Genomic DNA, 22265 nt, shown 5'->3' on the forward strand with positions numbered 1-22265 from the left:
GCAACACAACATATTCTTCAACAGAATACTATTTCAGGTTTATTTGACAAATGCCATCAGCCTTGGTGTTTTCGTTTTATTGAGTGAACCCTGTTATCTTTACAACAATTGACCCAATGAGTGGTTTGTTTCTTGCCGTGCGTTTGCTAATCTGCTTTTTCGATACGCCACCAAAAAAAATGTAAGCTCGCTAAGGCATGTCTTTTTTGCCTTATTTTGCTTTTTGTAATCAAAGATCCCCTTTTTTAGTGTGCCCATTTCTGCTAAACTGGTTTCGACGTTCCAAAATGAATGGAGTATCTTGATATGGGAAGACATGACAAGATTCATACATCGATATTGATATTTCACTTTTTACATTTTACCACAGTAGTTGTAATTTAAGTCATTATGACTGAAAAAAGAGTCTGATTCGTGTTTCTGATATAGGAACAAAGGCGATGGCATTGACTCGGAAAAAGGAAGTTTGACCGCCGGGTTCTCTTCCGGTTCTGCCTCGTGCTTCTTCACCAAAGGCTCGCTAGAAATAGAATAAGATTGTTAATTTCCAAAAGTTTGAATTAACTGCTTGTACTTGTTCAAGTCAAATTCTATGATTTGGATGTAGTTTGGGATTGGTCACATAATCAAAACAAGAGGCCAAAGTCCAAGAAATCAATCTTGCACACAAAAACAGTGGGTAGCTACAACGACTTCGATCTCTGGTGTCCCCCCTCTTGCCTTGAAAGATTCCGATCCCAATTGGATTGAATTTTGAGCAATATCGGAAACATAATGTTTATTGTATATTGGGCCCCGTTGTCCACACTTAAACATAATGATATCTTTATTGCGACTCTTGGTCATGTCATGGCGTAAAAATATATATAGAAGATGGTGTATATTCTGATACAAACATTGTTAAATTTATGAAAAGTATAATGTCAAAATGATGATAAAAACAATAAATTATATATTGGTTGACCACTAAAACTGATTCTTTTGCTCATTAAACGAATACGCCTTTCAAAAAAATATTTTACGCATAATGCCTTGGCTCTAAACTATTCAGAAATAGGAAAATTGTTAAAGTCTTCTCCCGACACAATAGGTAAATAAATCATATTGGAACAAACGATTCACAGCCATCTTGGCCATTTAGTTTTGTGTGAAACGTTTGCCTTCATACCTGTATCCCTTGGAACATATATCACGGTCGTAATGGTAAGTATAGGTACCATAAAATAGCGTTGGGTCGTAAGTAGAAAACAATCCTCTCTCATCTGAAATGAAGTGTGGAAGCAGAAGCCATGAGGTACCTTTTCACGAGATATCAAATTATGATATTATCTTCGTCAAAAGAACTCTGAACAGACGCAATTTTCGTTATTAAGAAAATCAGTTTGCAGTTTATAAAAGTTGAACTGGGTTTGTTCGAATAGGAATCGAAATGGTAGGATTTGATTGGAATTCGAATTCTGCGAAGCATCAGACGCAATTGGATATATTCGATGCCATTTCGCGTGTGACAATTCTGTTAGAAAATGATTATGATTATCCGTAATTATACCCATCATGGACGGCTGTAGGTGGCCAAAGAAATAAGCAAACTTGAATACGAGATTGTATGGGCACGAAAAATGCGAACCACGGATTAAGACCAATTAAAAAAAGACATAAACTAATGATTGGTTCAGGCATAAAATTAACGGCGAAAAAATCAGGGACTGGGCTTAAGCCATTAACAAGTATGTGCCAAGAGGTGTAGAACAAATTACTCAACCACTCTTTATCAGAGTGAAAAGCCTTGACCACTATGTCGGGTTAAAACTTAGGATACCTTAAACCTTTTCGATAATTCACAAGTCCATTTTTGGCTTAGTCCATTTTCCTTTTTATGTCAAGAAGGATTTGAGAAAGAAAAACATTATGAAATTGATATTGTTAAAGTCAAGGCTGTTGCTCTTATTCCAGTTCATGTCAATATAGATTTTATTCCATTTCGATACTTTTTGTTGATCTTCGACCAATAGATATTCAGTTAATATTTCTTTGATTGAATTCCGCCTTCCCGTTTAAGTTCGCAACTATTAGGTCGTGGCCGCTGTTTGCTTGGATGAAAATATCAGGACAGAATTACATTAGAGACCGACCAAACCTCAAGTAGTAAAGGAGCCTCCTAAATCCTGCCACAAAGCAACCATAAAACATAGATAGTTACGTTCCAAAAGATGCGCATGCGCATTAATTGAATTGTTAGTTATCTTTCCCTTACCACTGTGCAATCCGTTAACACCCCCATTCCTGGACATGTTCACAAACGATGGATGATAATGTGATAAATTTCGTGGTGGAAAGGATCCCGAGTTATTGCTACTATAAAAGCCTTTGGGTTGCCCGCTGGTTGATATCGACCCGCTAATGGCTTTTTGGAGCTGTTTTTCCTGCTTTCTGTACTTAGCCCGGCGATTTTGAAACCACACCTGAAAATAGAATTTGAAAATACGTTTAGCCTGAGCATATGTGCTAACAGCGTACGAACAGCTGTTTGAAAAACAGTCATTAGCCAAATGATTAACTAGTTATTGGCCAACTGGTATTTTTCATTCCATTAAAAAAGTTAGGCTTTAAAAACAGCAAAAATGTTTAATTTGAAAAATCTTTACGAAAAATGGAACGGCAAAGTTCTTTTATGTTCGTCAAGGTAAAAACTGCCTACGTCGTTCAAACTCCTTATTCACAATTTCTAGTTCAAGAACCCTGATAATAGGTCTACACATGGTGGCTAAAATGTCAAATCTATCTTTATTGGAAATCCTCACTCAATTGTAGGCATTTCGATTGCTCGAAAAATCATGTAGAACAACTTTGTCTATGACATAACAAACTTGGCTTAACATTGAATCTTACGTACCTAAAAGCATTGAAAACCTAAAATGAATAATACAATTTCTTGAATTGCTGGGATTCCAATCCCAGTAGAGGTAAGGTAGTCAAAAAAGAAAACAAACCTTATATTAACGCGATGGAAATTGGGAGTACACGAAATTACCCAATGAATTGTTATAAGTTGGGATCAATCAAGCAGCTGCGAATTTGATTGCGTTCCAATGGTTCAACTTTCACCAATTGAAGCCAAAAAAATCCCTCATTTATATCTGAGATCAAGTGCATAAATCGTGCATAGCATCATATAAATTGCACAAAAATCAAATCAGTTGAAAAAAATTAAAAAAAAACATTTTTGTGAGCATTATTGTTTAATTATTATGAGTACAATTTGTTAGAACTGCAATAACTATTCAGACTTAAACAGTCTTCATGTAAAGCCCAAATAGACAAAGACTGCATATACTTTCATCAAATTTCTACTGAATGTATCAGAGATCAAGTGCATAAATCGTGCATAGCATCATATAAATTGCACAAAAATCAAATCAGTTGAAAAAAATAAAAAAAAAACATTTTTGTGAGCATTATTGTTTAATTATTATGAGTACAATTTGTTAGAACTGCAATAACTATTCAGACTTAAACAGTCTTCATGTAAAGCCCAAATAGACAAAGACTGCATATACTTTCATCAAATTTCTACTGAATGTATCATCTATTGCACTACTAAAATCGTCGAAACATGCCTTGAAAATCTAGTTTTGAGTGCTTTAAGAGATATTTCTGTAAAGTATTGAAGTTAAGCTGGAATTATCTTTCGCGGTGCCAGTAGCGGTAAGGAAGTCGGGGAAAAAGCCTGAAGAACTGGGAAGGGGAATATTTGACAAATCCCCAACCCTTGCTTTACGAATGCATGTGTGGGGGGGGCTGATTATGAATGAGATAAATATGAATCCATATGGCTTCATGAAGTGCTATATAATTGCATAAGATAAGAAAGGCAAGAAGCAGAATACTTACTATTTAGGTTCTTTTTTAAACTTATATTTGGGGTGCTAGGGTCGGAGGGGTGAACCTCACAATCATCACATCATCCGTGTATAGCTCCGAAAGGCATTACAATGTCAAAGTTAGTATCAGTTTGGTTCTCCGTTTGTGGGTACCATTAGCGTCTAAAAAATATTTTATTTGTGAAAAAGGTATGGGAGTAGAATGGAAACGAGAATCTCTCTCATGCTAGAAACTTGTAGGAACAACTAAGCCCCTCTCCTCGCTTGCCAAAAATCAACATTTGCAAGCGTTTTGACATGGTACGTTCAGATTTAACCCGCAAGAAGTTGTTTTCATTTTTTTCCTGAAGAACAATTAGATATGATGTTTTGAAGATTTTGAAAGTCTTCTAACTCGGAATTTGAACCAATTTGCCATGGAATAAATCTAAGCGCCACAACCCTCCTGAAACTTCATTTTGAAACATAAAAGCGAACAAGCAATTCGTGCTTGGGACCAGCCTAGCTTAAGACTGATCAAAAGTGAATTATCCAAGACTGTTCACAACCTTTACCTGGATTCTGGCTTCGTTGAGTTTGGTCAGCCGAGCTAATTCTTCTCGGCAATATATGTCGGGGTAGTGTGATTTGGAAAAGGCCAGTTCCAATTCTTGTAATTGTTCCTGTAAGGAAAGTCAGACAGTTAAACATTTTTAATCTAATAAACCTATTTAGAGTTTCGATTTTTCAGGAAAAGGATGATGGAACCTAAAAGTATTGTTGCATGGCTTTGCATTGATGTCTTGCAAATGAAAGATAATTCATAATTTGATAAAAAAGGTTGCTGAAATATGTATGCCCATATACAACATTAAGTTAAAAACACATGTGCCAATAATTCACATGGATTGTTTTTGACTCACTGGGGTATCATAAGCGTAATAGAACTGTAGTGTTACGAAAATTGTACAACGGATTAATGGTGGATTATTACTTTGGTTCATTTCTGATTTCCAGATACACATTCCAGAACCTAGTTTAGGTGCTCAACTGCAGTATCTGCGAATCAGTTTTCATTAATGATTTATCTTCATGAACACTTTGATTTTAGCAAGCACATTGATGAAAAAAATTCTAACAAACACAACAAAATTGCCACAAATCAATTTTCACGAACATCATATTGTTTGGCTGAAGATTTGTTGCTCAGGAGGTAGATTGAATTAAAGACGCTCACAATGCTAGTTAGTTTTCTATTTTTGATTATATTTGATATTGAGTTTGTAATCTGAACGCTTTTCTTGCATGATTCATGATGAGCATCTCAGTTAAAATTTTCCTTTTTTGTTATGTAACGAATTTTAGCTAATTTCAAGAAGCCTGAAAACCCGCCCACTTAACCTCCGACGGAGAATTATCGTTTTTATTTTTCGTTCAGGCGGGTTTCGGCGGTTTTTTTTCCTTCGGAAAATCCTAAAGGAATCGTAAACAATTACTCGAAACGTAATATCAGTCATTCTTTTGATGAAATATCGAAGAATATTGATTATGGTGTCAGAGGAAATATGAAAGCGTACCTATTCATCGTTGCATGAAAATACTTCGAATTGCGAGTTGCAGCAAAGAATATAAACCTTCCGAAATTTGATTTGCCACTGTTTCTGCTGAAAGTGTTCACCACCTTTGATCACGTTATCTCAAGAAGCAATTCATTGCATTGTTTCACACGTTCGAAGCAATTTTCTGGCAATGCTATTGACGAATTTTTTGATCGTGATAAGTTATTCACCGATTTTAATGCAGCTTGGTATGTGAAAATTTTGTAAATAAGAATTGACTTTAGGCCATTAAATGAAGTCAAAAAAATCGCAAGCATTGACTATCGTTTTATTTGCCGAAATACACATCGAAACTATGCTCTTCAGTCTCTACGTATTCATCATCCTTTTTCGAGTCCATTTAAGCTTTGGATATCACATTATTGTCTTGGTTGCTCATGAAATAAGATCAAATTTAGTAAACAAAGAAAAAAAATATTGAAAACGAGACGGCAAGGTAGTCATGAGATACACAGTCAGTATGTTGCATATGAATAATGTGCATGGGAAAAATCACTGAAAAGAAGACTAGGATGGGACAAACTTCAGAGACTTAGGACGGATTTACACCAGGATGGAAAACCAAGATTGAATCCGGTTTGTGGATGGAAGTAGGACTAATGCTGGGCCGAGTTTTTCGCAATATGAGTCTTCTTGCTCGACTTCAGTACAGTGAAAGACGGGAGTCGCCCCAGCACTACTCCTACTTCTATCCTCAATCCGGATTCAGTCGTGGTTTTCCATCCTAGTGTAAGTGCGCCCTTAGTTTTCAAGCTATGTTTTAAAATGCTTACTTGTAAACTGGCTCGTTTAAAAGTTATATAGTCAAAACCTTGAGAAGCTAGCTATTATAAGCGACCAAAGCTTTAGTGTATCAAGCAATGAAGCGAAGATCAGCAAACCGATTGCGCCATGTTGAGATAGGAAGAAGTGAAGGATCAAAACTATGAGCTTTATTTATTCTATAGTCTTTATGACTTAGATGGAGGTCTTATTTGATTGGCAGGGGAAACGAGTCATATCTGCGTATGTGAGTGTGGGAGGTGTTCTTGGTAGTCGTTGTCGTGGAATTCGTAATAAAACCTGTTTGGCAATGCAATAGAAGTGGAGGTATGGGGACGTTTAGGCAAGCTCTGGCAGGTTCCTTTGTTTGCTGGTACCAGTAGCAGCGATGCAAGTTTGGAGCTTCAAACATGTTTTTGAGAAGTTGACCCTTCTTTCACATTACTATATGAGGAACGGTCAGCTTCGTTAAAACCAGTTCGAAACGCCAATTTTGCATCCTGGCATTGGCAGGCAAGTTTGTTTGCTGGTACCAGCGCTTGCCTAAATGTCCGAATAGGAATAGATAAGGAAGAGCGAGTACAGACAATACCTAGATCGATAGATTGGATAACCTAACACTATTTATGTGTACAAGAGTTTTAGTATGTTAACTTGAGGACTCTTAAAGGTATATCAATGATAATATTTGATGGCGCTTGGATTCCAGTTTCCTTGTTAATGTCCCCTTCCCAAAGCAAATTGCACTTTTGTGTTACTCAGTTTGTCGCAACGAAAGGGAACTCAATCAATTGTATTGATCCTTTGGTGAATTGTCAAAATAAATGTGCAAATTTCAAAAGGTTTGCTCATTCCCTTTTTGTGGTGGAAAAGAATAATGGTATTCCTATTGTAAGGGGTTGTGTTAATGTAATGGCTTCTTGTCCCAACAATATGTAGCATCAAACCGCAACCAAAATAAATGAGACTCACAACCCTTTGCATGACAATTCCCAACTCATCCATGTTATGTTGTTTAGTATAGCCCATATTTTTAAGGCTGTTGAGATTTGAAGGAGGCTTTTTAGGGTAAGGTATGCACTTAACACGACAAACTAACCACACACAAAATGGTTGACATTCTGACCGTCAGAGTTTTTTTTAATGTTTTCATAAGTCACTCCTTAAACCCGTGTGTGGGTGTGTGTTCTTACCTACATTTAGTAAAATATTGCACACTGGATTGTGTTCAGCATAACACAAAGAGCTAAGAGTTTTCCGTTCATGGCATGTGGCAAGAAGTTCATTCAGCAATCAAGTAAGGGTCTTACTTTGGGCCTCTGACTATATAAATAAGGCACCCTTTTAAAGCCGAGATTTCACTTGCAGTATGCATGCTACCAGCAAAATTGATAACAATATCCGTCTACAATTCAAGATAACAAAATGCCTCAGGCAACTGTTTCTTAATAAATTTTCCACTGGTTTATGATTCATGACCTCACACCGGTGCAGTACCCTCTGCACAGAATGACCTTCGTCATTGAGATGACTCAGGTAAGAGAAATATGTATTTCATATGAATTTTAAGGAATATGAAAGCCAATTGTAAGCTTTGTATTGAAATCAGCCTTTCAGAAATGGAATGTTTTGTCAATACCAGCATTCATCAATAGAAACAAGAAAGGCAAAACGCGCCTTAACTAATAGTCTGAAAATTGGCGGAGTTCTTGGTGGTTCTCGACTCTCGTGGACCCTTGAGATATGCATTTTTTGCGTTGAAGAAGGTAAAGGCAAAATTTACTTATGGCTTGGTTTAATTGTTCCTTTCGTTGCTGAAACACATTGTCCCTTCCAATACAGTCCTGAAACGATTGCAGGTAAGTTTGTGGTGGAATTAAGTGTTTGAAAATTCAGGATTTTTTGTTATGTATAGCTACAATGTGAGATTATCTCCATTCATTGGTTTCCTAAGTGACCTCTTGATTGTTAGGACTCAAAGAGTTACTTTGAGATGATAATATTATGGTTTTGAAAGTTTCGAGACATTTTGTATCTTGGATTACTGTTTTGATTTGTTTTACATAGAATGACTTCTATTTAGCAAAATATCATATGCCTTCCCTGTTACTCCTAAAACAGTTTAGTCATTGAGTTGAACAACATCATGATCAGCTCTCACTCTTAACAATTCGGTCAAATTGTGAACCATCTTAAAGGAGAATCAGAAAAGTAATGAAAACATCAAATTACATTCCTTTTCAAGGAGCATTAGGTTAAGCATTACCGCAAGCAGTACCTTGTTGTTACAATGCATTTGTGTTAATGACGACACATGTACATAGATGCCATAATAGGTAGACAATGATAAATTTCGTCTCAGTGTTCAGGTGTGTGACTCTTGAGAAGTTGATGTAGTCCACGTGAAGACAAGCTTCTGATTCAATTTGCAACATTTTTGTTGAGAAATATGTTCTATTTATTGGAGCAAATCTTTAAACAATAATAACCATATAATCATCCAGAAAATAGATTCTTGACTCCCCTAGCGGCTCATCATTAGCTTGGGACTGGGTCCAGACTCAATCATCATTAACTTGGTAGATGGTATTATGGGATTGCATGGTAAACGGGGGATAAAATGTACTGATAGTTAAAGACCTGCACAAGACATAACCACTCAGGCCGAATCACATCACAATCAATTAAATGTCGGAGTACGCGGTGCAGACTTGGTTGATGTTGAAATCTCAATGTGGTTTTCAGGTATCCAGGTATCCACTCAACGTTGAAGTTCAGGCCACTATTGTGTTATTTGATTGGAATAGTTCACTAATCCGAGTATCCTATCTCTTCCTATTAAGTAGGTTCCGGATGTTAGCCTTGTACGGCCTCAGCAAAAAGGAAACCATAATGCAATAACAAAAGGTCACTTAATTCTCTATTCCTGTCCTAAAGGCCATGAAGAAGTTTCTCTGTCTTTGTGCGTAGTGTTGTAAATGGTTGCAGACTAGGGTAATTGAATCAGATCGTCAAGTCACACCTCGGCAGTGTGTATCTAAATTTGATCAACTAATGAGTTTAGCTCTGGTTTCCATTCTGAGCAGCAGTGAGTGAGTGCACTTTGTCCTCGGCCTTTGGCTTCGAATTAGTGGCGCAAATCGAATTACCTATGAGCGAACTCTAAAGCATTGAGCCATGGCGAATCAGAATGAATAAGAATACCTGGGTAAACGTGGTTCGATGCCTCCGTCTGGCTGGCGTTGGGCACGGCATAGCTTGAACTTGTGACACTCCTCCGAGGTTCGAGTTACTTTTCATGGCATAATCAGGAGAAGAATCCAGACTTTGCATAACATGGCACAATTATTCGAATCGACAGACAACTGGAAACTCAATCGACGAACACCACACACCCACTGACGAACTCACTACGTAAGAAGTCAATGAGATTCGGCGATGAAGATGATGATGTCTATGAGGGCTTTCTCTGCTGGGCACGTCACCGTCAGGATTCACAGGGATCGCCTAAGCGCTCTGAGCCTTTGGCTCCTCCTCCTTTCGCCGTTGGAATGGTTCGAAAGGCGGAGCTACGTTTCTGCGAATTCAGATTGAGCTCCGCCCGGACAAATTTTCATCCGCTTAATTACTCTTCGTGTAATGGGAGACCTTGGAATTGGTGATTATGTTTGAATTTGGAACGGAGAGTTGGTAAGTGCCTTCACATGGTGAATATCAGGTACACGTGTGTAAGAACGGGCATGATGTATGGGTGATAGATCTAATTTGATGGGCTTCCAACTCATTTTCTTCAGACAGTCAATTACACTCACAACTGAATTGAAAGATCAGACTGATCGACAGAGCCTTTTCATCTCAAACCCGAAAGCAATAAAATTGCAACGAGGCTTGAGTAACTTGGAGATTGTTTCATAAAACATGCTATTGAGGACGAATTTGCAAGAATATGGAATGTTCACTACTTATGGTCGGTAATCAATGCCTACCCCCACTATCAATCTTGGTTTCGATGCGTCGACTTCAACTTGTTAGTCCATTATTTGTTTTTTGTTATTATCTAGATTAGATTTTAAGAACTAAAGTAATCCCCATGAATTTTTAAGTTTGTGAAAAATCGAATGCAAAGATATTTACAGTATAGTATTGATAAAATACCCTTCAAAGATGGTTGTATTTCTGTATCCATTTTATTTGGGTTGAGTGAGGATCAACCTTAAACAAATTTGTCTCCAATGAGTTGCATGAAAATGCAAAATCAAGCTTTTTTTGTTGATTTTAATGGCGATTGAAAAAGGGCCCCTACGAATGTTCCTCGCCATATCGCAGAAACATGTGAGAAATAGCGAATTCAAGCGAAAAGAAAGGATGCTCCTATAATCATAGAGCTTTATGATTACCGGCCGCAAAATATCTCAGTTCTACAGCATGGTGAACTCAATGACGGGGTTTCAGTTTTATTGCAGAATTCGACAGCATTCTTTGTTCTACTTGTGCTCTTGGTTTACTCTTTAGTTGATAAGAAGCTGCAAAACTGCATGGGAAGAATACTTGGTTAGATTTTTCTCACAAGCAATCAATAACTTGGACACCCTAACCAATCGGCGCAATGGCGGTCTATTTTCATAGACCTTAGAACCACTGGGCGTGCCGTCAAAGCAAAACCTTCGAGTATGCTGTTCAATCCTGTTGTTAGCACTCTCATTGTTCTCGGTCAAGCTTCTTGTACCACGACACAAACGTGTGGTTATATGGGTTATATCAGGTCCAAACATTGAACCAACAATAAATAATGCCAAGCTAATCAAGGTCGGTTCCGAAGGTTCATTTTTGGGGACAGGATATTTCAAAGCAAACGCTACAGAACAATAGGAAGTTCAAAATATTTGCCTTAGGGAAAAATTATGCCTGGATCCCTAACTTGAGGTCTCGCACTAACCAACTCGAGTTTTGCCACGCACAGACAAGCTTTAGCATTTTCACACTTTGCCTAATTCTACCAGAAAGGACTCAAGTTTGTAAAGACTATCACAAGAAATCAGCAGGTAGGTAGGCCGTGAAGTGATGGGTACGAGTGTTGAAACTGTGAAATCACATGCCAAATTAGTTTGCTTTTTCTTGTTTTTTTTTTGAAAAAAACGCACTTGACAATAAGATGTGCCATACTAGCTATCTACCTCGGAGTTGAGCAGTTGGGTTTTATCTACGGACTACGTAGTGTGAGATTATAATCTCTCCAATGGTGACCGGATTGGTTCAAGAACATTTCCATCAACAGAATTTCAGCGTTGGAATTTGGATCGAGATAAAGGTTCTAAATTCGTTACCTTCATTTTTTTCCTTGCCGACACCGTCCGTAGATTCATTCCTCCATCCAGTCGCATTTTTGGAGAACCTTCAAATTTGACTCCAAAGTAATTATTTTATTTGAAGTTTAGCCGCTAAACACCATTTAGTTTTAGTCAATAAGAATGAATTCCTCCTCTATTTCTCGAGCTCGTCTGAAATATTCGCAAGGAATATGTAGGAGTAGATCCTGTTGCACCTTTCAAGTTAGATTTGGACAAGTTTTTGATAGAATTCCCGATCAACCCTACATTCAAGGGCTAACCAGCCAGACCTGACTAACTCTAATGCGTTGGTGGATCACATATTATATAAATTCAAATAAGTCTAAGTAAGATATGAGAGTTTTTAATCTCGAACTGCTGGGGATTCCATTACCAGAAGTAGTAAAGAAGTCCAAAAACACTTTGCACTTTGAGCCTTGCTTAACGACTTTCATTAGCTTTATGAGTAATGGAAAATCTCAGAACGAGACAAGAAGGCACGTTTTCTGTAAACCATCCTTGCAGACCAATGTTAAAAACGAATTTTTCTGATGCAATGGCATGCAAAAGGATGCAAATGACTTGGAGACATTTCAAACGAAAGAGTCGAGTTGTATGATTGAGAATGATTCATTCTTATGAAAAGAAGCTACATTTTTTTTACCTTCTTTTAGAATTTGAGCACTCATTTTAGGATCTACCCATCTACGCACAGGATCTGAAATTAAAAAAGTTCAACTTGGGCTCGAGCTGTAAATGATCATAGTTGCTTCATGTGGGACATCGACGTCGAGCTAGATAGTATCCTAACAAAAAGTCTGGAAAAAAACAGTGCCTTTCCTGGCACAAAACTGGACGATATTTTCAAAGGGAATAATACATGATGAAATGAAAGGAGATTGTCTCTTCTTGAGACTCTGCCCAATTCTAACTTAACCTCACATTCGGCGCGACAAAATAGACTCAGGGAAGATCACTTTAACAATCATCAATAGACATATTAATCAAGAGAACAGTCCCACGTCCCAATATCAACTTCTCACTTGCTTATCCTAATTCCAAGTAGAAGAAACTGACCATTTGAAATATAAGTAATGTCCTAAGCCCCCTACTCGACTCGTCGCTCCTCTACTTCTAGCTCACTATCCCCGATGCAACAGAATGTACCAGACTACCAGTCACTAGTCCCCCATGGACGAAAGAGACCTCCCTTAGCTTCCAAGGCATCTTGGGTTTCCTCTTTTCCCTTCTTTCTTCCTCCTGGCTTTCAAGTGGATGCCTGCAACATTTGGCGTGACATTTGTGAAACACACTGCTCTCCTTTGATATCCCCTTCCCTCATCTGCGGGAGGGATGAAAAGTCCTGGTGGACGGGGTCTCTTCAAGCCATAACCAACGACCCAACGAACGAACGAACTGTGGTGCTTGAACCGGACTAAGTGAAAGCCAGCAAGACATCCATATCGAGAGAGAGAAAAGGAAGTAGAAGGCTGATGACAACTCGGTGGATGTGTGAAAATGACGATACTGAGTATTCATTCACCCTCTTGATTTAGGTCCCTCTCGATCCTCGTCGTTGTGCACGTGGAACCATCCCTTTCCCAACTCGTAATATTCAATTCTGCATCCATTTTTGAGGCACTGGTACTCAACAGTGCTCAGAGGAAAGGAAAGGGGGAGAGAGTGACAAGGAAGATGGATAAAGAGAGGATCATTAGCTGAATTACTGATCTGCAGCCAATAGGTTTGGCTGATTGCCCTATTTCTTGGTCCTTGGGTAGCTGATAAATGATAATTCGAAAAAAATGTTTGACGGACCACCCATTTCGATCCAATCGTATGAACCAAAATTGGTGACCTTTGTTGACCATTTTGTGTCAGTTTTAACGAATTGTGATTTTCTGATGGTCCAAGCCACAGGTAAGATGAAAATTGACAAGTTCACAACGGATTTCTCTACCCTCCCTGATATCCTAATATTTAACGAATTCTTCGGAATGCAACATTTTCCAGGAATAGTATTGCCCTTTTTAGCTATTTGAGTTCGTATTCTTATCCCACCGCATCCTAATAGTCGTCGGTGGCTTTAAAATTTGTAAGTCTCCAACAAACGCATGTTCACTGAAACAATATTTTTGAGATGGAAAAAGAATGGATCATCGTCATGGATTTTTCTTTCAGCTAAACGAGACAAACTTGTTCTTTTGTGTGACCACAATAGGGGTGGATATGTGTAGATCTATGACAAAAGTCATCAAGGGAGAATTACTTACCATCGTTTCCAACCATCACAGGATCCTGGTCCAAGATCATTTGGCCTCCACATGGTCTACGTAAACCTAAACCCCTAAGTTTTCAGTGTCTAGTGGGACGAGAGGTTGTTGCCAACAACCAGGGCATTAGTCGTTCCTAAATAAAAGCAACGAATTACAGTTACTTTGGTCAAAAATAGTAATTCGTTACACAACCGTTAATCGAAAAAAATGTAATGGCGTTACTCGTTATAATTACTTTTACTCAATCAAGACCATTCTTCTCTAAAGAAATTATGTTTTTTGACTAAAGGAATCATATTGCGTAACATTTGAAGATTTTGTGGCAACCTTTTTTTTGTTATAGAGCCTTGGCATTATAATGCTTTGAGGAGTCAAGACAGGGACCTTGGATGGGATAATGTTTGTTGAAGGTTTGAAACAATGTCGCAGAAGATATGACGGAAAACCAGTATTGGACATTGTGAAGTCGATAAAGCTTCCTTGTGAGATGTCTTTACCTTAAGTCGTGGAAATGAGGAGGCTCTAGAAATTTGATGCATCATGGTCAAGCTAAGGAGAGATTTTCCTTTGGTGACAATTATACTGAATCAGCTTTTCAGTCCAATGGAATTTGATTGACAATATGTAAACAATAAAGTAGCAAGAACAATTTCAGATTAAAATTCCAAGGCCACCCTCAGCGTAGTTAAGAGCAAGCGCAATTTTCAACTCTGACTTTCTTTGATTGTAATACGCTAGATGGAATTAGCAATAGATGGCAATTTCTGTTGAAATATGAGCAGTCACGAGATAAAAAAGAATTAAAGGCCATTCTGTAAGCTGAAAAAGGAACGACTAACGAGTAATTCTTTTAGTTTTTTGGTCGTTACAATTACACAATTTTAAAATGTAATGCAATTACAGTTCTATTTTCGAAAAAAAGGAACGAATTACTGTAATTTTGTTACTTGTAATTTCGTTACTAATACCCTGCCAACAACAAAACTACCGTATAGCCTGTTACTTCTAGGTTTCTGCATTTCTTTAGCCCTCGATTTTACAAACTGCACAAGTTTTAACTCATACTCAATGGCATCGCCATCAATTTGACATGTTTTTTTTTCTTGCACTTTCATCAGATATGATGTAAGGGAATTTGATCAATACGTATGTAAATATTTTGATTTGATTTGAATGTGTTAAAGTGATAATCGGAGCGTTGATTGTGTTATGTACATTTAACCTAAAAAGTGCTCATCGCTTTCGGGTCCCAGTGGCCTTGTCAACGTGGAAATGTTTTCTTAATTTGAGGGATTCACAAAAATGTTTTGCCTGATCTTTCAAAAATAGACCAGACTTTGTTAGGGCTCGAGGCCACACTTTCTCGGTGACATTTTTTGCTATTTACTAACACGAATGATACATTACATTTTAAGGTGCTGTACGTACATGAATGGCAAAAATCTTAATATTTCCCCACACTGAGGACGTCCACACACTCGGAGGAGACGTGGCGTAGTGGTTAGCGCAGTTTCCTATCATGAGAGAGATTCCTGTTTCGATTCTGCTACAATGCTAGTTCGCTTTTCGTACACTAGGTAAGTGAAAGTTATGTTTCATTTATGAAAATAATATAATGAAAGGGAAAGTCATCAAGTTTGTTAACGAGCACTGATTTTAAATATTTCATTTTTAAGCGTCAGGTGAAGGCAAACCTCAAATTGAGACACTTGATAGATCCTCACGAGTTCAAAATCTGTCACATTTACACGGTCCATTCTAGAATAGTACAAGATGGATTTTTTAACACGTTGAGAAACTCAACAAGCAAACTGCATTTTTCTTCTTCCAATGGTCACTTTGGAACATCGGATCAGATTAAGAAACTCCAAGAGCCTTTGATCAAAATGTGTGTGCGCGCCTACAAATCATACTGAAACTTACTTTTATGAGCGGCCTTGTGACCCCATGGGATGGCCGCGTGACCCTTGTGCGGCGGCCCGTAGCCCTGTGTTGGGACAGCCCTGAGATCCCTGTTAAACTATTACTTGCCATTGCTTTTTACCTTGTTTGAGTAAATGAACGTAATAGCCATTATTTGCAACACATTGAAATATTCACGGACTGTCGCCAAAAACATATCGAAATGATTTCGCATTTATGCAGGATAGGTGAATGATCAAGATTAAACAACTAGAAATTAAAAGTAATGTTTAAGTCTTAGAGATGAAATATCGAAATATTTTTCTACCATTTCAGAACAAATAAGACATTGGAGAGTAAGTCTGCAGATCCGTGTACCAATCTCGAAGTCTTATCCTCGTACCGTTGTTAAAGAAATAGCCAATTCCAATTATCTCACGTGCTCTCATGACTCCTACCATCTTTCATAGGCTGTGCTCATGGGCTGAATGCAGCGAGGCCAATCACTCCTATCATTCACTTTACTTCTGTCATTAACAAATATTCCAGTCAACATTGTGATACTATCACCGTTTATCTAGGTTGCTACATGATGTTTCGGCAGTCGAAATACATTCATTGATATATTGATATTGATATTGAATTTGCAATTGCAATGTGATTGAATTCCCAAGAGTCGTAATCTTGAATCTTGAACTTTTGAAATATGCCCTCGTCCTCTCCCCCCCCAAAAAGGATTTCAATGTTGAATACCATGAATCAATTGGACTCGTTTTTTCGAGGATTTGGCAACCGCTAATGGGACTACTCTTAGTGCTTTCCTTGGAGTGCACTTCATTTTTCATTTCATTGCCGTTTTGTTTGATGCATACATGAAAAAGTTCAAACTTATGAAAGCAAATGGTTTTCTTATTTTGCATTTCCATTTGCATCACAAATATCTTGCCAGAAAAACTTGCCAGGGCAGGATACAAGAAAATGCAATGATGTAGGCAGAGCAGAATTTCCCTGGCCAAAATGCATTAAAAAAACTGACTCCTCCAAGTATCAAAATACAACAAAGTTGAATAAGGTCTACTGCCAACTTACTATACTCATAAAGAAGCCAAAATGCTGAGTAACCATGATTTTGATCAATTGATTCTCAGGTAGCAGGTGAACGTCCTCAGGATTTCCGAAGTCCATATGAACCTTCATGAAAATCATGACACACACATATGACACATTCTTTTAAATCATTTATTCTAAAATTATTGAACTGCCCTGATCACATGTTATTGATGAAATACGATTAATATTACAGGTCAGATTCCCCATAGAGTGCGGTGGAAAAGGACATATAATCTAATGCTCCTTGGACGGCATCGGGTCCATGATAAGGTTGCATCCTTTGAATACAATATTCCGCCTGGTCGGGCGGCAATTCTCTTCGCAACTCCTCTGACAGGATGTATGGCTAGAGGGAGAAGAAGGCGGAAAAAGACGAGGTTAGATCATGCAATTCATAGCTAGCCCATCACGTCTTGGTGTGTCATTCCACACATTCCATGCATGTAAAGAAGAACCCCAGAATATCGTTGCAAATGGCTTTCCCATTTTGCCTTTCAAATGCGAGGGTGAAGGGACGAGATGGGATTCATAAATAGATCAGTGCAATCTTTGCATTCATGCTCTCATCAGAGAAGTGAGGCGATCTTAAACGAGCCGTATAAGTGGTGAAACCTTTGAGGCAGTTCTACTCTTGTATTGGCTCGTTGCCAATTATGTGCTCCTTCCAAGGATTTACTACGGATCGTTGTGATACGCTACAACTCAAAACCGTATTGATGTCAATTTGTTGACAACGTAAACGTACCTTGTCAGCTGCCAGAATTCTGAATGAGTCGATAACTTGTTCCGCCGTGTCCACATCCGTAGACTCCCGAGTCATGAAGTCCAGGAAGCAATCAAATTGAACATATCCACTAGCATTCGGGTCCACGATCGAGAGAATACGTTGGAAGTCAATTTCTCCCTAAAATGATAAGGCAATCAGAGAAATTGGTAAAAAAAAACCGGACGATCCAATTTTCGATAGGGTGCTCCCACCTGTTTGTCTTGTCCAACCGAGTATCCCAACGAAATAAGGCATGATTTGAATTCTTCGGGTGCCAATCTTCCGGCACGGGCTTTGTCAAAGTGATTAAAGGAAGCTCTGAATTCGTTAAGCTGCTCTTGGGTGATTCCTTTGGAATCTCGGGTGAGGATCTGGTTTTCGACTTCATTGATTGTACGGTTAACCGAAGTGACCAATTGCTCCCATCCAACACGCAGCGTTTCCATTGTGTATTGCGTGTATCGATTCTCAAACACAAACGACTCTTGGATCTGTTGGTTGATGCGTTCCAATTCTTCCAAATGGGGCTTGAACTGGTAAACGGCATCTTCGTATTCGCGCAAGCGAGACAACTGTTCTTCCAATGAGCCCTAGTAGTTTTGAGGATTCAACCTATTAATGACGATTCTGAGCTAAGAGGCTTTGGTATAGTTAGGTTCGCTCACCTGCATGCCCATACCAAGGGCCGAAACAGCGTCCATTTGCTTCTCGATCCAAGGACCCACTTGGTTGGCCTTATCGGCAAATTGACGTCGAAGGGCCTCGTTGTTTTGCTGCTTCCTCAACTCATCTTGGAGAGTTTGGTCTCTTTGGGGTACCAAGGTCTTGACTTCGTTCCATTTAGAGTTGATGTCCTAAAAAAGTGAAGGCATGTTATCTCGAAGTCGAATCCAGATGTCTTAATCAATCGATAGTCCCATGCGTACGTTTCCGGTCAAGTTGGTGTAGGGGTTGATGGTGGCGCCGGGAACGTTGAATTGTCTGGCCACACTATCTACCTCCTTAATGAGGGTCATGATAGATTGGAATTCCTTATCGGCTTCGCCCAAAGTGGCCTTGAACTGCGAATGAGCATCAATCAAGCCTTGGATCTCGTCCAAGGTGTGAACAATGAACATATCCACGAGGTCCTCTCGAGTTCCATCCAACCAATTGTTGAAGGGCTAATAAAGGAGAAACATCCGTCATACTTGAGAAATTGAGCCCGAACCGAAATGTACCGAGTTTGAAAATCCCTTACTGCAGCTCGTTTGGCGAATTCCAAGTGCAACGAGTCGACACGCTCGAGGACCTTTTCAGCCTCGTCCATACCATGTCGTCTTTGTTGAGTGAGACTTCCCAACCTGTCCCATTGATCACAGATCTTTTGGCAGCGTTGGTTCACTGCGCCACTGTCCCAATAGTCGAGGGCGTTCAACTCTTGAGCGATGGCCGCAATCTGTTCCACGCGATCCTGGTGAGCAGCCAGATCACTCTCGAAGGCCTCGTGCTTCTTCTTCATGGCCTTGAGCTCGAAGATCTTACAATGCTTGTAGTCTTGCGATGAGAGCATCTCCTCCTTGCCAGAGGTCCAGGCTTCGTGGATGTCGGCCTTGTGCTTGAATTTCTTGGCCAGATGCTCGAGACGCTCGAGACGCATCAGCTCGGCTAGGAGCCATTCTTCAAAGCCCTTTTCGGACCCCAAAAGACCGTTCCACGCCCTTTGGATGTCCGTGATGAGTTTACCTTCAGTGGGGATGTAAGCAGGGCGATTGGAGAGTCGCAATTTGGTCTGGAGGGTGTTGAAGTTGGTCTCCAATTTAGCTTTTTGCTCGACACGAGGCGGTTTGTGTTTGCGGCGGTATTCACGGTACTCCTCGAGCTTCTTTTGAACGGCCACCAAGGAGTTCCCGGATTGTCTGGATTCCAGCCAAGGCAGAGTTCGACGGATCCATTCCAACAACTAGATGGCACAATTTTTCAAGTTATGTTCGGAGGGAAAATGGAGTTGAGACAAAATCCCACTTACATCGCTAGCCAATCGCTCGTATTCCTCCATTAGCCTTTCGTTGTCCTGATTGACCTTGAGGACCTTGCAGATCCGATTGGCCGCCATCTCAGCCTAAAAGAATTCATTCGTATCACAAAAGGTATTCAAGTTTCGAAATTCAACATCTCGTCTTGAATGTCTAAGTTTTGCAGTTAATATTCTTTTTTTAGTCAACTCAAAAGGTCAAAACATCTGTCACACCTCATAATAGCACAAAAGGTCAAAGCCGAGCATGACGAGTTAAGGGACAGGTTCATTCAGATTTCGTCCTTGAAATGACGAACGCGTGTATTTGAGCGTGAAAAATGAGCTTCAGACGACAAATTTCAGCCGCCTCAATTTTCTTGTTTTCGTTCAAAATTGCTCTTTTTGAATTTGTTTTAGGAATGTGTTACTCGACAAACCTTTTGAGCCCCTGAAAAAGTGTGGTAGTAGGAGGAAATACAAGTCATCACAGCTCTATCGTCGGGCATGGCAGAGGAAGACAGATCTAAAACGGAACAGACATCACGCCAGGTTAGAATTAAAGGGTTATGGGATAATTATAAAACTGTCGTAGGAGATCACGCAAAAGTTAAGCGATGGCTAAATGAGCATCAAGCAAGTCAAAAGCAAATGAATGAATGAGTCTTTGGAAAAGAAAAATCAGGAGAAACTAACGAGACGTCTTGGTTGGACGAGGAGCAATCAGATTAAATGGTTAGCAAAGCACACCAGTCTTTTAATGAGGGCGTTTGTTTGTGTATGTGGTGTTTAAGAAAATGGGTATAGGGTCAGAACCTGCATTGCTCCTTGAAATGCGTGATAGTAGCAAGAGACGTAAGTCATAATTGCTCGCTCATCAGGCTTGTCATTGTTAAGAAGATCTGAAAATGGAACGCGTTCATCACAGCTATGCTTTCTTCATGATGAGGATATGAAGATATATGCGGCACTATTTTCATATTTGTCAATTGCGTGGTTAAGTCGTTCACTTACCATCAGCGTCCAACATTTTGGGGATATCCAAGTACTTCTCGGCAATGTCGAAGGCTAGGTTCAGATTTTCCAAGGGATTGTCCTTTAAAACCAAATCGAAGCATTAGTGACGTGCTAAATTCTTCAGAAAGTAACCAAAGAAAGACCACGAACCTTAGAGAGTTTGGAGTAATCCAACAGATCTGGCCGATGTCGATGGATGAGGGCACAGAAAGCCAAGCCATCTCGCCAACTAAGATAACACAAAAAGAGCTTGGATTAGGATATATATGTTGACGGGTATTGGTATATTGGATTGATAGTTCACTGACATTCATCTGCTGACGTTTCGATCAAAAAGTTAAATTTTGTGAGCTTTAAATGAGATGAAATGTGTGACAAATTTACCTTAGATGGAAGTTTTGGACATTGACGTTCTTGTAAGGAGCCGTCTTTCTCTGGCACCACAACAACAATCCTTCTTTGGCAGTCATCTCTTCGACGGAGATATCTTGGATGGCGAATCGGAGAATGATGGTCCAGATCATACCCAAGGTCATTTTTACGTTTCCGTCAACGATTTCTGAAAAAATGCATCACCGGCGACTCGTGAATTGTGGCCATTTTGGGTCGTTTAGATAAATAACAGAATTTAGCTCACCCTCAGCTCCGATGGAGACCAATTTAACACCTTTGCTGGCGATGAAATCCAGCGCCTTGTTCACATTGGCGATCTTGTGGAATCTCATCTTGCCTCGGTCTGGCTTGGGCAGAGTCTCCCCTGAGATCACCTCCAGCAAGAGCATCAACTTGAGGCCATTTCGGAAGTCCTCCTCGATATTCTCGATCTGGGTGCCAGCTTTGCGCAAATGGGAGTTCACCCAAGCCGTGAATGTCTAATCAAGGGACAAAACAGGAGATTTGAAACTAATGGTTTATGAAACATGTGATGTTTAGCCATTGGGTCCCACCTTGCGTTGTTGCTTTTCCCATGCGGGATCCAGGAGTCCCTCCCGTTCCCATTCTTCCTCTTGCTCCATGTAGTCTTGTATCGGGGCACCAAATTGATTAGGATTAGCCAAGGACATCTAGAAAAAGCAAATGAACGGGATCCGTTGAAACGACAATGGGTGTTGTGGGTCTATCTATCACACACGGGATCAGAGCCCGACAAGAACACCGACGGCTGGATTAATCACACTAGCCAATTAATAAGCGATGGTGGTACACCCCTTCCCGAGATGTTCGGGTATCAAAGGATCTTCCGTGCCTCACCTCTTCCCGATGTTAAAGGCTGGGTGTCGTTTTCGTTGTCGATCGAACCCAAGGGCCAAAGCTGGGAAGTCTCACTCACTCGCTGAGTGAGTGGGGGTGAGGACGGCTGGACCAACGACGAAGCATTCGCAACTCACCCCAAGGCTACTTTTCACTCACTCACTCACACACGCCCCCAACACCCACACACTCACCTACACTCACACATACTCCCACTGGCTTGAGTGGAGGTAAGCCGAGGACCGAGGATGAAGTCATGATGGCTGAAATAATTTCAGCCAACTTTCTACGCTCATCTTGGCCTTGGGCCAAAATCATGAACTCGCCACGAAGACCCGAACTTTCCATCGGAGGCCAGCCCGGTCCCTTGGACGATCCCCTC

The 22265-nt window shown here is 39.8% G+C and overlaps 2 protein-coding genes across 5 annotated transcripts; both read right to left on the reverse strand.

Annotated features, from left to right (window-relative positions):
- Positions 1-76: 76 nt before the first annotated feature.
- On the reverse strand, positions 77-9684 carry LOC131884388 (homeobox protein prophet of Pit-1-like). Its single transcript, XM_059232153.1, has 5 exons — positions 9446-9684; positions 4436-4543; positions 2255-2462; positions 1169-1262; positions 77-520 (listed from the first exon to the last, which is right to left on the reverse strand). Exons 1-5 carry the CDS (start codon positions 9572-9574, stop codon positions 355-357), a joined length of 705 nt encoding a protein of 234 aa, XP_059088136.1. The 5' UTR covers positions 9575-9684; the 3' UTR covers positions 77-354.
- A 7287-nt stretch (positions 9685-16971) lies between these two features.
- On the reverse strand, positions 16972-22042 carry LOC131884386 (alpha-actinin, sarcomeric-like). Of its 4 annotated transcripts, none has more exons than XM_059232150.1 (14): positions 21884-22042; positions 21580-21696; positions 21270-21504; positions 21017-21191; positions 20783-20861; positions 20630-20711; positions 20432-20517; positions 19631-19723; positions 18863-19564; positions 18549-18785; positions 18288-18476; positions 17835-18212; positions 17602-17760; positions 16972-17202 (listed from the first exon to the last, which is right to left on the reverse strand). In XM_059232150.1, the coding sequence occupies exons 2-14, from the start codon at positions 21694-21696 to the stop codon at positions 17044-17046; spliced, it is 2691 nt and encodes an 896-aa protein (XP_059088133.1). In that variant the 5' UTR covers positions 21884-22042; the 3' UTR covers positions 16972-17043. The 4 variants fall into 4 exon arrangements, with proteins under 4 accessions (XP_059088133.1, XP_059088134.1, XP_059088132.1 ...); XM_059232151.1 differs by having other exon boundaries at positions 21765-21957; XM_059232149.1 differs by lacking the exon at positions 20432-20517 and adding an exon at positions 20056-20141 and having other exon boundaries at positions 21580-21965.
- Positions 22043-22265: the final 223 nt, after the last annotated feature.

Source organism: Tigriopus californicus, chromosome 7, assembly GCF_007210705.1.
Source record: "Tigriopus californicus strain San Diego chromosome 7, Tcal_SD_v2.1, whole genome shotgun sequence".
NCBI classification, from domain to species: Eukaryota; Metazoa; Arthropoda; class Copepoda; order Harpacticoida; family Harpacticidae; genus Tigriopus; species Tigriopus californicus.